This window comes from Panthera pardus, unplaced genomic scaffold (assembly GCF_024362965.1).
Source record: "Panthera pardus isolate Hobbes unplaced genomic scaffold, ASM2436296v1 HiC_scaffold_1, whole genome shotgun sequence".
NCBI classification, from domain to species: Eukaryota; Metazoa; Chordata; class Mammalia; order Carnivora; family Felidae; genus Panthera; species Panthera pardus.
The window spans coordinates 62,408,173-62,424,256 of NW_026526654.1; the positions used below are offsets into that span (position 1 = coordinate 62,408,173).

Here is a 16,084-nt window from a genome sequence, read left to right on the forward strand (position 1 = left end):
GGTGAGACTCATGGGCCTGGGGCCAGGTATGAGTTGCAGAGCAAGGCAAGAAGGAGTGCCAGGGGTCAGAGGTTTAGGAGGAAATGGAGGTAATGTCCAGGGATAACAGAGGGTAAGACAAGAGAGTTACTATGGTAATCTGACCACCCAGCTCAATTGGCTGTCCCCTGATGGCCATTTACAGAAAACAAGCATGCTTATCATCTGTCACACAGGCCTGCACTGGAAATGCTGCCTAGGATAGAAGGTCAGTCTCGGATAAAGTTTTGCACCATCTATCATTTTTGACAGTTCCTGCGGCTAAGACCCAGCTGAAGTAGGTTGAATTATTTATGGACCCAGGTTCTTTGCCAAAAATGACCAGTTACTGAAGAGGTTGGGATGCCTAGAGCTGTCTAGTTAACAGACTTATATTTTTGGCTTGTCACTCATGGGAACTTTTTTCATACATAGCAGAATGAAGCTGAGCTATGGCCATCAATGCTTTTAGATGGCCTGTGAAAACAAAGTAAGTCAACTTATTTTAAAATATTTTTTTTCCCTACATCGTTTTTTTCTTTCACTGTGCAAATTAATTCCATGGCATAAAGAGGGTGAGAAAATGCAATAATGACTGTGTCTATTTCAAGAAGGAGAAAGCAAGAATTTTACTCCTGGTGCTAAAAAATATTTTCATGTATTAGAAAAGGCAATTCATGGTTATAAAGCACATCAAAGCAATATTAAGGGTAATGGTAGCGGTGGTAATGGTAAGTGCTTGAAAAATGATCAGAGTTGATGTTTACTGATTTGAAAACGAATCAGCTTAGAATACATGATTGAATTAAGGAAGTGAAAATCGTGGCCAGACTTCCCTACAAACTTAGCCAAATCCTTGTCAATCCGTTTTAAATGTTTCAACGCTGTAGAGAGGACGGAGGCTCAGTAAATTTCCATTACATTTATAATCCAGGTGGATTTCCAAGATAGGTGTAAGCTACGCGCGAGGATGAGTTCACTAATGATTAAAGGGAAGTCACGGCTGCAGTGCTTCCTGCATGGTTCCCGCAAACAGTGGGGACAGCTTATGTGCACAGTGCCAAGGTTAGGAGGAGGTATAAAAGCTGTCAGACAAAACAACCACGAACACATTCAGAGGGAAGATGAAATTATATTAAAAAATTCACTCCTTCTAGCAATGTAATTTGATGGACATTTGTTAACTGCCAGGTTTAACGCACTTCTGTGTTTACAGATTAAGAGTCATGTGTGCCCTGCAATCGTGCCAATGCCAAAGCTTTGAATTTACTCAAAGTTCAAAACACAGGGCATCAATTTCAATCCAGAGTCATTATTTTGTGCTTAAAGAGCCGAGAACTGTGATAAAAAAACAAAAAAAAACCAAAAACAGCTAACATTTCCCTAGATGAAAAATGATTGGAAGAAAGCAGTAAATCTCTCCTCGTTTGCATTAAACAAAAGCTATACCATCTTTGTAAAAGCCACCAAGAGAGTAGCCTTTACGGTTTCTATTGATTTCTTTAATAAAAGGCTGATATGCATTAGTTCCTGGCTAATCAGATAGATGGTTGGATTCTATTTACTTAAAAAAAATTATCTATTTTTTTATACCAGCATCAGCTCAAAGATTGCTTCTTAACCAGCAAAAGTATTTTTGACGCTATAATCTTTTCACTACTACTTTGGAAGTTATATACTCAATTCCTAACTTACCAACACATCAACTTAGTATCATTGCCTTCTTCCTGAACAATGTAAGCCACTAGAACACTTTAACATCAGTTACTCCTCTCCTAACTTGTGGATGATAATTATCTCATAGTTTTGATATATGCTTCTTAAAATTTCACAAAATTTCATTACTTTTTATCCCTTATGATAATGCTTGTTAGTCACATATTTATTCTTTTTTCATATGTTCTCATCTGAATGGGTTGATCCCTAGATCTGTGCACAACTATCATCCTGGTATCTCCTTTTGTCATTCTCCTAGTTTTTGTTTTTGTTTTAACAGCCCACATTTATAAAATTCCTCCTGTGTGTTAGACACTATGCTAAGCACTTTATATATGTTTGGAATATTTAAGGAATTCTACTTAAACAAGTGAGGGGAAATAAAACTCCTGGCATCTAAGAGAAAAATGGTAAAAGATATAAACAAGCAATTCTCAGAAGAGTAAATTGCAACATGTAAAAAGATTCTTCAAGTTACTAGAAATTAGGGAAAGATAAACTGAAACCACAATAACGGGGTCAGATGCCTACAAGAGTGGATACGGTTGGCACCAAGAAACATAAAATACCTAGGAATAAATCTAACCAAAGATGTAAAAGATCTGTATGCTGAAAACTATAGAAAGCTTATGAAGGTAATTGAAGAAGATTTAAAGAAATGGAAAGACATTCTCTGCTCATGGATTGGAAGAATAAATATTGTCAAAATGTCAATACTACCCAAAGCTATCTACACATTCAATGCAATCCCAATCAAAATTGCACCAGCATTCTTCTCGAAACTAGAACAAGCAATCCTAAAATTCATATGGAACCACAAAAGGCCCCGAATAGCCAAAGTAATTTTGAAGAAGAAGACCAAAGCAGGAGGCATCACAATCCCAGACTTTAGCCTCTACTACAAAGCTGTCATCATCAAGACAGCATGGTATTGGCATAAAAACAGACACATAGACCAATGGAATAGAATAGAAACCCCAGAACTAGACCCACAAACGTATGGCCAACTCATCTTTGACAAAGCAGGAAAGAACATCCAATGGAAAAAAGACAGTCTCTTTAACAAATGGTGCTGGGAGAACTGGACAGCAACATGCAGAAGGTTGAAACTAGACCACTTTCTCACACCATTCACAAAAATAAACTCAAAATGGGTAAAGGACCTGAATGTGAGACAGGAAACCATCAAAACCTTAGAGGAGAAAGCAGGAAAAGACCTCTCTGACCTCAGCCGTAGCAATCTCTTACTTGACACATCCCCAAAGGCAAGGGAATTAAAAGCAAAAGTGAATTACTGGGATCTTATGAAGATAAAAAGCTTCTGCACAGCAAAGGAAACAACCAACAAAACTAAAAGGCAACCAACGGAATGGGAAAAGATATTTGCAAATGACATATCGGACAAAGGGCTAGTATCCAAAATCTATAAAGAGCTCACCAAACTCCACACCCGAAAAACAAATAACCCAGTGAAGAAATGGGCAGAAAACATGAATAGACACTTCTCTAAAGAAGACATCCGGATGGCCAACAGGCACAAGAAAAGATGTTCAACGTCGCTCCTTATCAGGGAAATACAAATCAAAACCACACTCAGATATCACCTCACGCCAGTCAGAGTGGCCAAAATGAACAAATCAGGAGACTATAGATGCTGGAGAGGATGTGGAGAAACGGGAACCCTCTTGCACTGTTGGTGGGAATGCAAATTGGTGCAGCCACTCTGGAAAACAGTGTGGAGGTTCCTCAGAAAATTAAAAATAGACCTACGCTATGACCCAGCAGTAGCACTGCTAGGAATTTACCCAAGGGATACAGGAGTACTGATGCATAGGGGCACTTGTACCCCAATGTTTATAGCAGCACTCTCAACAATAGCCAAATTATGGAAAGAGCCTAAATGTCCATCAACTGATGAATGGATAAAGAAATTGTGGTTTATGTATACAATGGAATACTACGTGGCAATGAGAAAGAATGAGATATGGCCTTTTGTAGCAACGTGGATGGAACTGGAGAGTGTGATGCTAAGTGAAATAAGCCATACAGAGAAAGACAGATACCATGTGGTTTCACTCTTATGTGGATCCTGAGAAACTTAACAGAAACCCATGGGGGAGGGGAAGGAAAAAAAAAATAAAGAGGTTAGAGTGGGAGAGAGCCAAAGCATAAGAGACTCTTAAAAACTGAGAACAAACTGAGGGTTGATGGGGGGGTGGGAGGGAGGGGAGGGTGGGTGATGGGTATTGAGGAGGGCACCTTTTGGGATGAGCACTGGATGTTGTATGGAAACCAATTTGACAATAAATTTCATATATTAAAAAAAAAAGAGTGGATAAGGTTGGGGCATCAAGAACCCTTTTATGTTGCTGGAACAATGCTGGGAAACAATTTGATAATTCTACTTTTAGATAGATAGATAGATAGATAGATAGATAGATAGATAGACAGATTCTCAGCATATATACAAGGAGAGGGATATAAGAATATTCATTGCCCACTATCTGTAACAGCAAAAATTGGAAAGAACCTAACTGTGCATCAACAAAGACCAGATGAATAAACTGTAATATGTGCAGCAGTGAAAGTAAATGAAAGTGCTATTGACATGGATGGTGACAGAGATTATCTCCTTTGACCAAACTCTAGTCAGGCTCTTCTGGATCCTCTTCCCAAACAGACCCCGACTTTTGGGCTTCTGTGTCCATCTCTGTCTTGTCCACTTTCAGCGAGAGTCCTGCTAATAAGTAAGTTTAGCAAGAATCCTCTCCCCCGCCTCAATATGTGATCAGGTTCCTCATCCTCTACTCCCCCCAGGTAAGGTCTGATCACCCTGGCCTGACTTCAGCAAGAATCCTGTTAGGTCGATTTAGCCCATAGGTTTCCTTATCCCTGATTTCCTCTTAGTAATTTTCTATCCACTGATCCCTACCAACAGTTAGAGGATCTATACTACCTGATTTTGACACTCATTATAAACTACAAAGCTGGGAAATAACCAAGAATGTGCTGTTAGTGAAGGGATAGATACAGAGATCAATGGAACACAATACAAAATACAGAAACAGACCCAGACATATGTGGTCAGTTGATTTTCAGCAGAGGTCTGAATGCTGCAATTCAATGGAGAAGGACAGGTTTTCCAGCAAATGATGCTGGAACAGTGAGTATCTCCATACAAAACTATGAGTCTCAATCCACACCTTGTGCCATTTAAAAAAATATTATCTCAAAATGGAGCATCTAAAACTATAAAATTTCTAGAAGGGAAGATTTTCCCTTCATCAAGAAGGCAGAAAATGTTTGAAAAGAATATATCTGATAGTGGACTTGTATCCAGAATATATAAGGAACACACAAAACTCCTAAAACAAATAAACAAACAAACAAACAAAAACACCAAATAACCTGAGGGCAAACAGTCAGACCTTTCACTAAAGAAGGTACACGTGACAAGATGCTCAACATCATTAGGCACTAGGGAAAATACAAATTAAAATCATCATGAGCTATTGCTACACACCTGCCGGAAAGACTGACGACACCAAGAACCGGTGAGGAGGCACAACTAGAACTCTCATTCATTGCTGGTAGGAATGCGAAATGATTGCCACTTTGGAACGCAGGTTGGCAGTTTTATCATATAATGTAAAAATGCCATTCCTACATATTTACCCAAGTGAAGCAAAGACTGATGTTCACTTAGAGATCTGTGCATAAATGTTCAGAGTAGGCTTATTCATTATTGTCAAAAAGTGGAAATGATCCAACTATCTACCAACAAAGCATGAACAAAGCATGCACATATACACAACAGATTACTACTTGGCAATAAAATGAACTACCGGTACACAAAACAATATAAACGATTCTCAAATACATGATATTGGGTAAAAGAAGCCAGACTTGAAAGACCATATACTATATGATTCCATTTATATGACATTCTGGAAAAGGCAAATCCATAAGGACAGAAACAGATCAGTCAGGGGTTAGGGAGTAGATAGACAGGTTGACCACAAAGAAGCACTGGAGGGGGAGGGGGTTCTGGAAAGATGGAACTGTCCTCTGTTCAGTTAAGGTGATGGTTACACAACCGTATGTGTTTGTCAAACTCACAGAACTATATACAAAAAAGGGTGAATGTTACTCTGTATAATCTGAAACTTAATAAGAACAAATGCATACTTTAAAAATATCACTCTGTCTGATGTGTGGAGAATGGGTAGGATGCGGAAAGAGTTGGAAGAGGAAACTCTCAAGAGGCTGTTGCAATATTCTGGTGCAAGATGGCAGTGATTTGGATGTTGGTAATAGAACTCTAGTCAAGTGGGTAGATACAAAATACAGTAGTCAGGCTGTATCAAAAGGACATGATGATTTGTAATTGGATTAGATAGAGAGGAAGATGAAGAAGAAGTATCAAGGCTGACTCCCAGGTTTCTGGGTAGTTGGAGATAACACTAAATTCTGGTATAGAATTTCTTGTATTTCCTGGGATGCCTTCATGGCTCTGTACCTTTCACATAGGATTCCCTGTTCCTGAAACAATTCCTTCATTTGATTCAATCCCATTTATCCTTTCAAGGGTCAGCTCATCATCACCAGTCTGGACTGTAAGCCTCCCCTTTCATAGATCACCTTGTGAGTATTCCTACCATGGCACTGTACCGAGACTGTCACTTTCTTCACCTGCCTCTTCTACCGTAAAAAACATTTTGAGGAAATGGTGATTTATTTGGAAGAAGTGAATTCTAAATATTATCATATAACCAGGACTTCCAAACCCAGTAATAGATTATAATACATGTAGCATTATAGTTCTTAAGTTCACGGTGATATAATGAATGTAAACACAGGACAACATATTACTACCACTACGATGCAAATAATAATCTGTGGCTCAAAGATCAAACATTTTCATAATTATCCATTATGATGAAAGCCTGTGTGGTCCAGCAAAAGTAGCTCTAGACTTGGGACAGGAAGACCTTAGTGCAGATCTGGGCTCTACCAGCCACCGGTGGTGTGGCCCTTGGCACGCCATCTTGCCTTCCTTTGTCAGCTTCCCTGCATATAAGCTAGAGAGTACACTGATGACAGAATGGGGATTTGAAGATTAAATAAATGTATATGAGGAAAAGTGGCACAGGACCTGGCATATATCTTGCGGTAATAAATATAAGACGACTTTGAGAGAACTACTAAGTGAATCAGTCTGCATGAGTCCCTGGTCTTTCATCATAAGTCGGGCCCCATTTTCTATGCCTAGTAGTCTAAGAATTTTTAAAAGTCCCTTTGAAAACATCTTCTAAGTTAAGTTATTGTTCAGATTATAAAGCAAAGGAAAAAGAGTTCTAACAGCAGTGGCTTCAATCAGAGACTGCGAGAAACTGACTGAAAGCTTTATGAGCCCACACCTCGGACTTTTTAAGCTGCTAGATCCTGGTAGACTTATCCACATTTATAAATACAGAATGACAATGATAAGTTAAATATCCCTACCAAAAGAAAACTAGGTTTACTACTTTGGCAAATTAGGAATTGGTAAGTTTCTTACCTTTTGGGTAGATATCTTTTAGAGGGACTTCTCCTGGGGGCAAAATCCTGACTATCTGATTAGTATCTAAAAGAGTCACACAATTGCTCTGCTTTGGACTTTCACTTGTTTTCTTTCCTCCATAGAATGTTGTGTCAGTGACATTTGGTTTATGAAGAGATGATGGCCTTTTCCAAGAATAGACTTCACTGGGTGACTGAAAGAAAAAAAAAAAGATTAAAGTACCGAAACATAGTTGACGCTTGAACAACACAGGTTTGAACTGTGAAGGTCCACTTACATGTGGATTTTTATTACAGTAAGTGTATTTTCTCTTCCTTATGATTCTCTTTCTTTAATTGCAATAAGTGTATTTTCTCTTCCTTATGATTTTGTTAATGACATTTTCTTTTTTCTAACTCACTTTATTGCACATATGTAATGTATATAACATACAAAATATGTGTTGATCATTTATGTTATCAGTAAGGCTTCCAGTCAACTGTAGGCTATTAGTAGTTATGTTTTGGGGAGTCAGATGTTATATTTGTGGAGTTGTGATTGTGTGAAGGGGGTCAGCACCCTAAATCCCCTCTTGTTGTTCAAGGGGCTATGGTACTATAAACTATACTCACCATACCTGCTACAATGCAGCCCTTTAAGCAGATACCGGTGGTAAACTTGTATTTCACAAGTATAAGAAAACCAAATTATTTCTTGACCTTCTGGTGTAGAAAATAGCTGCTTCACCAATAATTATAATTTTTAGGCAAATGTGAAATATAAAACACACACACACACACACACACACACACACACATATATATATATATATATATATATATATATATTTTACCTTGAAATAAATGAAACAAATATCTGGTTCACTCATTCTCTAGCATAAGGAACAGGACATTACCAGCATTCTGAGGGCCCTGAATGCTGTATCCCATTCATATCTCCTGTCTGCCCTAGATGTTTATAACTCTTCTGGAATTTTGTGTTATTTTTTCCCTCTTGCTTGACTTCAAATTTTTACCAAATATGTATTTGTCCTTTCCTACTCCAAGATCATAGACATTCTCCTATGTATTCTCTAAACATTTTAAAGTTTGTCTTTCACATTTAAATCCTTAACCCATTAGGGATTTATTTTTGTGAATGGCATGAGGCAGGGATTCATACTCATCCTTTTTTCACATGGATAGCTAATTGTCCAAATACCACCAGATACTAAATGGCACTGATTAACATTGCTATCATAAAATACAGTTCTATATATGCATGCATCTGTTGCTGGGTACTTCATTCTGCTCTCTTATTTATTTTTCTTCCCCCACGCCAATACCACACTTAGTTACTGAAGCTTTATAATAAACCTTGACATTTAGTAGGTTCTTCAGCAACGTCTTGATTATTACTTGTCCTTGCTTTTCCATAAAAATGTATGAAAGTTGCATTTGCTCTGTATCCTTGTCAGCACTTGTTACTGTCAGTATTTTTTTTATTTTAGCCATTCCAAAGGCGTGTATAGTATCTCATCATGATCTAAAAATTTTTTTTATTTTTAATATTTTTATTATAATTTATTGTCAATAAAAAATTCATATTTATTTTTGAAGGCGAGAGAGACAGAGTGTGAGTGGGGGAGAGGCAGAGAGAGGGGAAGACACAGAATCTGAAGCAGGCTCCAGGCTCTGAGCTGTCAGCACAGAGCTCAATGCAGGGCTTGAACTCATGAACCGTGAGATCATGACCTGAGTCAAAGTCGGATGCTTAACTGACTGCGTCAGTTAAGGTGTCCCTCACATCATGACTTTAATTTGCATTTCCTAAATGACTAATGATGGTGAACATCTTTTCATGTACTTAATCTCTGTATCCTCTTAGGTAAAGTCTCTGTTTAAGTCTTTTGCCCTTTTTTTTTTTCACATTTACCTCCAAAGTTATTTCTATATCTATCTAAATATATTGAAAACTGTAAGTTCACACAAATAAATCCAATTCCAATTCAACAACTATGAGATTCATTTTAGTTTTTTTCCTTTCTTTATCTGTAACCCCCTTCTAATGAGAAACTAGATTTCATTATCTTTAATATATTTACTTTCTTGCTCACTTCTACTGTATGTGAGTCATATCCCATCCCATTACTAACCTTCCCTCCTGGGCAAATGCCCTCCTTACTCTCCTTGGTCCTGACAGTCCACACTGGGCTACGCTCATGAAAGGATGCCCTCCTTGCCTTACTTGGGCACCTACACCATGTTACTTCTACATCTTCATGGGCACCGTCTGCATCCTGCCTGGAGTGAATTCCCATCACGAGTGACGACACCCTCCCCCATCACGGATGTCCTCACCTGCTCAGTCTCTAACCTCTGATACCTCACACTGGGCCACTATTTGCCTGTTTTCTATATTGGAATATTTGTTTTCTTGCTCTAGAGGTGTTTTGTTTTGAGAGAGAGAGAAAGAGAGAGAGAGAGAGAGAGAGAGAGAGAACGAGCGGAAAAGGGTCAGAGAGAGAGGGAGACATAGAATCTGAAGCAGTCTGCAGCCTCTGAGTGTCAGCACAGAGCCCAATGCGGGGCTTGAACTCATGAACTGAACTGATCATGACCTGAACTGAAGTCAGACACTTAACCGACTGAGCCACCAGGTGCTCCAACTTGCTCTTGAGTTTTAAGAAATCTTTATATGTTCTAGATACAAGTCTTTTGTTGGAAATGTGATTTGCCAATAGTTTTTCCCAGCCTTATCTTTTCATTCTCTTAACAGTGTCTTTCACAGAGCTAAAACTTTAAATTTTGATGAAATTCAATTGATCAAAAATTTTGTTATGGATTATGTCTAAGATTCTCAGTACAATGTTTAATAGAAGTGGCGATAATGGGTATCCTGGTGTTATTCTTGATGTGAAAAGGAATGCTTTTAGTGTTTCACTATTGAGGATGATGTTTGCTATAGGTTTTTGTGGCTATGTGGCATTAAGTTAGGAAAGTGATAATAAGCTTATAATAATTTAGGTACCTCTGATAATGCTATAAAAAGTTAATGAGAGGTGACATACCCCCTTATTGATAGCTTTATGAAGGATTAAAAGAAATTCACATAAAAGCAGGAAGGCACTGTGATACAAGAGAAAGGATACAGATTTGAGGGTCAGTCACACTTGACCTCAAATCCCAGCTCCCTCACTCATAATTTGTGTGGCCCAGGAGATATATCTTCTCTGTTTGTTTCTTCATCTATAAAACCTTGTAAAATTATTTTAAAAATTAATTATCATGCATGAAAGGTTTTAGAATAGTGCAATGCCTGACTTTTGTGTTAGGTCCTAAAAGGTATGATTGTTACCATAAAATGTTGAAAGGCTCCTTAACTGACCCTAGTCTTTCATTTAACAAATATTCACTGAACACCTCCTGTATGTTGTGTGCCATATTAAGTAGGGGGAGATAGAGCTTTTTTTTAATGTTTATTTATTTATTTCGAGAGATGGAGAGAGAGGACCTGAGTGGGGGGAGGGGCAGAGAGAGAGAGAGGAGAGGGAGAAGTGGGGATAGAGCTTTTAATTTAACAAGGTTACTAGTCCTACAGGCTATAAAGGATTCCTATAAGGTTAATACAAATGGTGTCTTATACTCAGTGTAAAATACTTTTACTTTCTAAATCTTTATAGTGACATTACATTTCTATACTAGTTTCTTCAATTGGAAGATCAGTATTTTAAATGATTCCACCTTCAGAAAAATAGCTCTAGTATTTTCTCTATTGATGACAGCACTCATTAAGAAAGCATACTAAACACAACTCTCATTCAGTCAAGGCTGCAGTAGATATTATATTCCAACAACATGTTTCATTTTCAGTTACATAATACCATAGCGAATGCTTTCTCCTTGATAATTAGGAAGACATATGGCAAAATCCTAAGCCAGATATTATCCACTGGGTTTTGGATTTCAAATGCCTTGTACCCTGAAGTACTCAACATTCATTAATTACATTAAAAAGTTGAGCTTATGTGAGATTGGTGTACCATCGTGCAGAGCCCATGTTTTTATCTTTAAATGATTCTATTTAAAAACAAAAGCTACAAAGGAAATTATGAAAATTAAATGTTTAATCAAAACACATGGAGCTACCTCTAAGGTTATTAGATGGCAAGATGGACTTAAATCACCTTTATATTTCATTTTCCCACATTTCCATCAGAGGAAGATGGGACCTAGCTTCACCTGAAGTCAATTACAAATAGTCCCTTCTTTACAGATAACAGTACGTAATGGTAGGAGGGACCATCTAAGGCAGATTTAAGTTGAGACTATCGCCCTAATCTGGATGCTGCAAAGACACAATAAGTCAGAGCAAAACTCAGCGGAAGGTGAATAGATGTTCGTGAGTGTTGAAAAAATTTAATTGACAGTAATGAGACCCCAACAAATTTAACTTTAAAAAATTCTGGAAGACATGTTATTTTGTTAAGTTTCCAATGTTCCTCTTGACAGATTACACGAGCACACAACAAGACAATATGATATAAAATTACCATCAGTAGGTTAAGCAGTTAACTGTATCACATGAACTCCCATGTACAGAGAATACGGGCTTTCCCTTACGAACCAATATAATTACATTACCCTATAAATGGTAATTTTAAAAAAGCAATGAAACTCTTTATGTAGAATGCATTTTTTAATGACTGATTTGGAATATAGTCTTGATCTAAAATGTTTACCAGAATATCATTACATTTTTAATCACTCCTCAACTAGTCTTATAGATTAGAGGCTAAACCAAGTAGAAAAAAAACATCTATTGAATAATTGAAAATATTGGTGCTTACCATGAGATCTGGGAAACCAACAACAACCGTAGCATAACTAGTCTCATCTGAGAGAATTCGGTTAGGAGAGGCAATCTTTTGTCCCACTGCTGAACTTAGATTTTCAGATGATAGTTGATCACTTGAAATTTTATGAGGTATGCTGAAATCTGTTTCTGCAGTGGCAGAGAAACATTAGATACCATATGCCCCTACAATGCTCCAGGAATTAATTTTTGCAAGATTTCATTCTTGCCAACTCAAATAGAAAAGCACAAGTTAAAAAAGAGAAAACAGTTTAATTATATTCATGGCCTTTTGTTTGAGAAAACTCCGTTTTTACAGTCAAGGCATCTTCTCTAAGTGAATGCAAGTATTTACTGAATTCAAAATTTTATTAGCGCTTAAGAGACTCTTAAAAACTGAGAACAAACTGACGGTTGATGGGGGGTGGGAGGGAGGGGAGGGTAGGTGATGGTATTGAAGAGGGCATCTTTTGGGGTGAGCACTGGGTGTTGTATGGAAACCAATTTGACAATAAATTTCATATATTAAAAAATAAATAAATAAAAAAAATAAATAAACATTAAAAAAATTTATTAGCGATGCATATTATCACTAATAGCACCCTGCAGAAATGATGTGAAACTGCCCCAACCAGTGCTGGTAATGGTATGTTTTAGATTTTTTTCCATAAGTACTATTCACCCCCCAAAACTGTGATGAATTAAGTAGACATCTGATGGTCTGTGTAAAAAAAGAAAAGATGCTACCCTAAAAGACTATTAGACTTGGCACCTGAATGTATATAAAAATTCTGATTTCTCAGAAAAATCAATGACAGAACTTAAAAAAAGAGTAGATTCTCATTTACTATTTCTAAAGTAGTTACTAAGCTTTCCCTTTTAGTATGAACTTAACATATGTTGATGTTACTGCTCTAAAAGGATTCTAGGGGACTGTAAGCACGTACCCATACGGTCATAAACACAAAGAACATGGGATTTACCTTGTATGACTCCAAATCCTGTGCTAGGCAGCTCCTCTTTCAATGCGTACAACTGGCAAACCCCGCTGTCCTCAGATTCGATGTGTGCAGGCTTAGTTAAAAGATATTTCCTGCAAACAAACAAAACATCTAAGTGAAAAAAGTTCTTCTTTTTTAATTATTGTGAGTCCAGGCTATGAAAAATCAGAATTCTACCCCTTTCCCCCAAGGCTTCTTTTTTATATTCAGAGTAAAATTTGTAGTTTCTGAGTTACCTCATGAATTAACAAATAACTTCTCAACACTGTGTATAAGGAGCAGCGCATAATAACAATGCACTAATAAATATGAACCAAAATCTAACACTTCCTGTAAGAGGAAGGGCTGCAAAAATAATAATAATAATAATAATAATAAGAATAATAATAATAAAATAAATAAATAAATAAAGCAATTCTAATGAGAAACTACCCCCACCCCTGTATCATGGGACCCGCTATTGATATGACTGTTTCATCAGTCAGTCAGTCAAGTGGGAGCCTGGTCTCTGATTTCTGACCAGCTGAGGGACAGAAGCCCTAACCATTGTAACCACTGTAATCCCTTGATCTACTTATTTTTAAGATTTCTAAAATAGGGATGTATAAATAGGCAGAAATCTTTTGCAGCAGGCTACTTCTGCTTGTGACCCGAGGGGAAGAGTCTGTATTTAGCCAGTAGAGGTAATGTGTGAGGGAGGGGGACTTAAAATTTACTGTGCACCCTATTTATGTCAAGTGCATATAATGGCCCTTTCATCAAGAAGTGTATATAGTCCAATGGCAGGCAACACAAACACGAACATAACTAAGAGCAATCAAGATAGAATGAAGAAGAAACTTCTAAGGGGTGAATTCTGTGAAGTTCCAAAAAGGCAACAGCTCTAGGGCAGAGACTATGATCCTCTGAAGAGAGGATAAAATAAAAATCTATTTTGAAGCATCTCTGGTTTGGTAAGAATACAGTGGATTCTCAATGTACTAATAGGAAAAATCCAAAGAAATATGGATCAGACATAAAAGTCATTATGTTTCTACTGTTCATTTCAATGTCATTCTCTGAAACACTTTCATGATTACTCCGTGAAGTGATATTTAATTGGTTTTCATTTTTTCCCTCCCCTTTTTCTTTCACCTATAGAGATGCCAAATTCAGAAACTGTGAAAAGACAGACTGGAAGACAGAACAGTAAGGATGCTGGGTAAATGCTCTATGAGACGCTACGTAAATCCACCCACTGGTGTGTTCTACTCTCCACCAGAAGCCACTTGTCCTCCGCTACAAGGAAGACTGTCTTGAGGTCGATGGGAAGTGAGATGGTGTGTGTTCGCCCTTCGAGAACATCCAGCACAGTCAGGCTGTTCCTGAAAGAGGAGAAGAAAACTATCTGAAAGGAAATGATGAGGGTAACAATTGAGTAACGATGGCACAGTCATTTCATGATACTTCATGCAACCCTAAAGAGAATGTTTTCAAGACTAAATAATAATAAAGAGAAATGTTAATTGAGAAAACAGATCTATAAAACTCTAAACTCTGTCGGGGTATGCATAAGAAGAAATAATGGATGCTGATAACCACCAAGCTGGCAGTGGTGGTACTTTAAAATTAAGAGCACTGTCTTTTCTTAGGTCTGGATTTAAATGTTCTCGCAATGTGGGATGAGTTGCTTTTACAATAGCATATTTGTAATGCGGTTATATTGGTTTTATAATAAGCAAGTATAATTAAATGAGGAAACAGAATGGGCAAACTAAGGATCCCAGTTTAAATCTTCTATAGCAAAGCACTCACCCATTTTCTTTGTAGAATACTAGCCAGTTTTTGTGCGAAAATTCTTTACACATTTTATAAGTTTCCTAAAGACAAAACCAAACAAAATATTCACATTAAATGTGTGAGATGCAGTCATGTCTCTTTAGTCGCTTTCCCTTAAATAAAGTTCTCCAACATGTAAAACATGTAATCCTGTGAGAAGCCGCCTCTTTATTTACTCCACGGCTCTTACGGTGATGTGGATTTAAATATAATTCAAAATTTATTGTGAACTATGTGCTAAAACATCTTTTAGGATAAAAGTTTAAAAAATAATGCCAAATACTGGTTAGAGATAAATATGCTATCTGGCGAGTAACTGTGGAATTTATACGATAATATAGACATAAAGGAAATACTGCTTTTTGTAGATTTGGATGTATTTACGGCATTTAAAACATCTCTCTCTTTTTTTTTTCCATGGTCTTTTAAGACTTATGTATTGCAGGGCAGAAGGTAAGTAGTATTTTATATCCATTACCTTTCTCTGAATGGCAGAATAAATTCTCTTGGGTTGGCCTGAAACTTATTTACTAGTTTAATTTAGTTAATAAGTTCAAATGTTTATTCATCTAGTAGGTGCACTCGAGTGTCATACTTGTCAGTTTATCATATAAATCCAAAACATAAACATATTAACTCAAAAACAGTTCAGTGACTGCATGATTAGGAATTTGTCATGAATATCACCCTCAAGAAGCCCACGAAGCTCTGTCATTATTATAGCTCAGTCCTGACAAGTCTTCATGTGAGTATGACGTATACAAAAAAAAGCTATTGGTGTTAGTTATATGTGTATCAGTGTCTTTTCATATTGCGTTAAAATCTACAAGCGCACAACAAGAGAATTCTCTTGTGCTGTAAATAAAAGGCCCTGAGAAGAATGGGCATGCATGCATCTTTAAGGTAGAAAACTACAGAAGTCCTTGGCAACTTGCTGGACAAGTTGGGTATTCCTTACAGCTTCCTCCTTGTTCCACCAGGAAGATTTCTTAGGTGTAACCTCTTCGGAAGGGAGGATGAGACGTCGAAGGGCTCGGCTAGTGGTGTCTAACAAGAGGATGACATTACTCTGGAAATAAAGAGAACAGTAAAAAGCTCAAGATGTTCTTTTTGTTTTTTGTTTTTTGTTTTTTTA

General features: G+C 37.2%; 1 protein-coding gene across 1 annotated transcript in view; it reads right to left on the reverse strand.

Moving 5' to 3' along the window:
- Positions 1-16,084, reverse strand: part of VWA8 (von Willebrand factor A domain containing 8) — a 363,559-nt gene that overhangs the window by 100,612 nt on the left and 246,863 nt on the right. Inside the window, exons 30-35 of the mRNA XM_053899178.1 lie at positions 15,908-16,018; positions 14,926-14,990; positions 14,370-14,495; positions 13,114-13,223; positions 12,126-12,280; positions 7,295-7,490 (exon numbers count right to left, since the gene is read on the reverse strand). Coding sequence (XP_053755153.1) covers positions 7,295-7,490; positions 12,126-12,280; positions 13,114-13,223; positions 14,370-14,495; positions 14,926-14,990; positions 15,908-16,018 — 763 coding nt within the window. The remainder of the gene's footprint in view (positions 1-7,294; positions 7,491-12,125; positions 12,281-13,113; positions 13,224-14,369; positions 14,496-14,925; positions 14,991-15,907; positions 16,019-16,084) is intronic.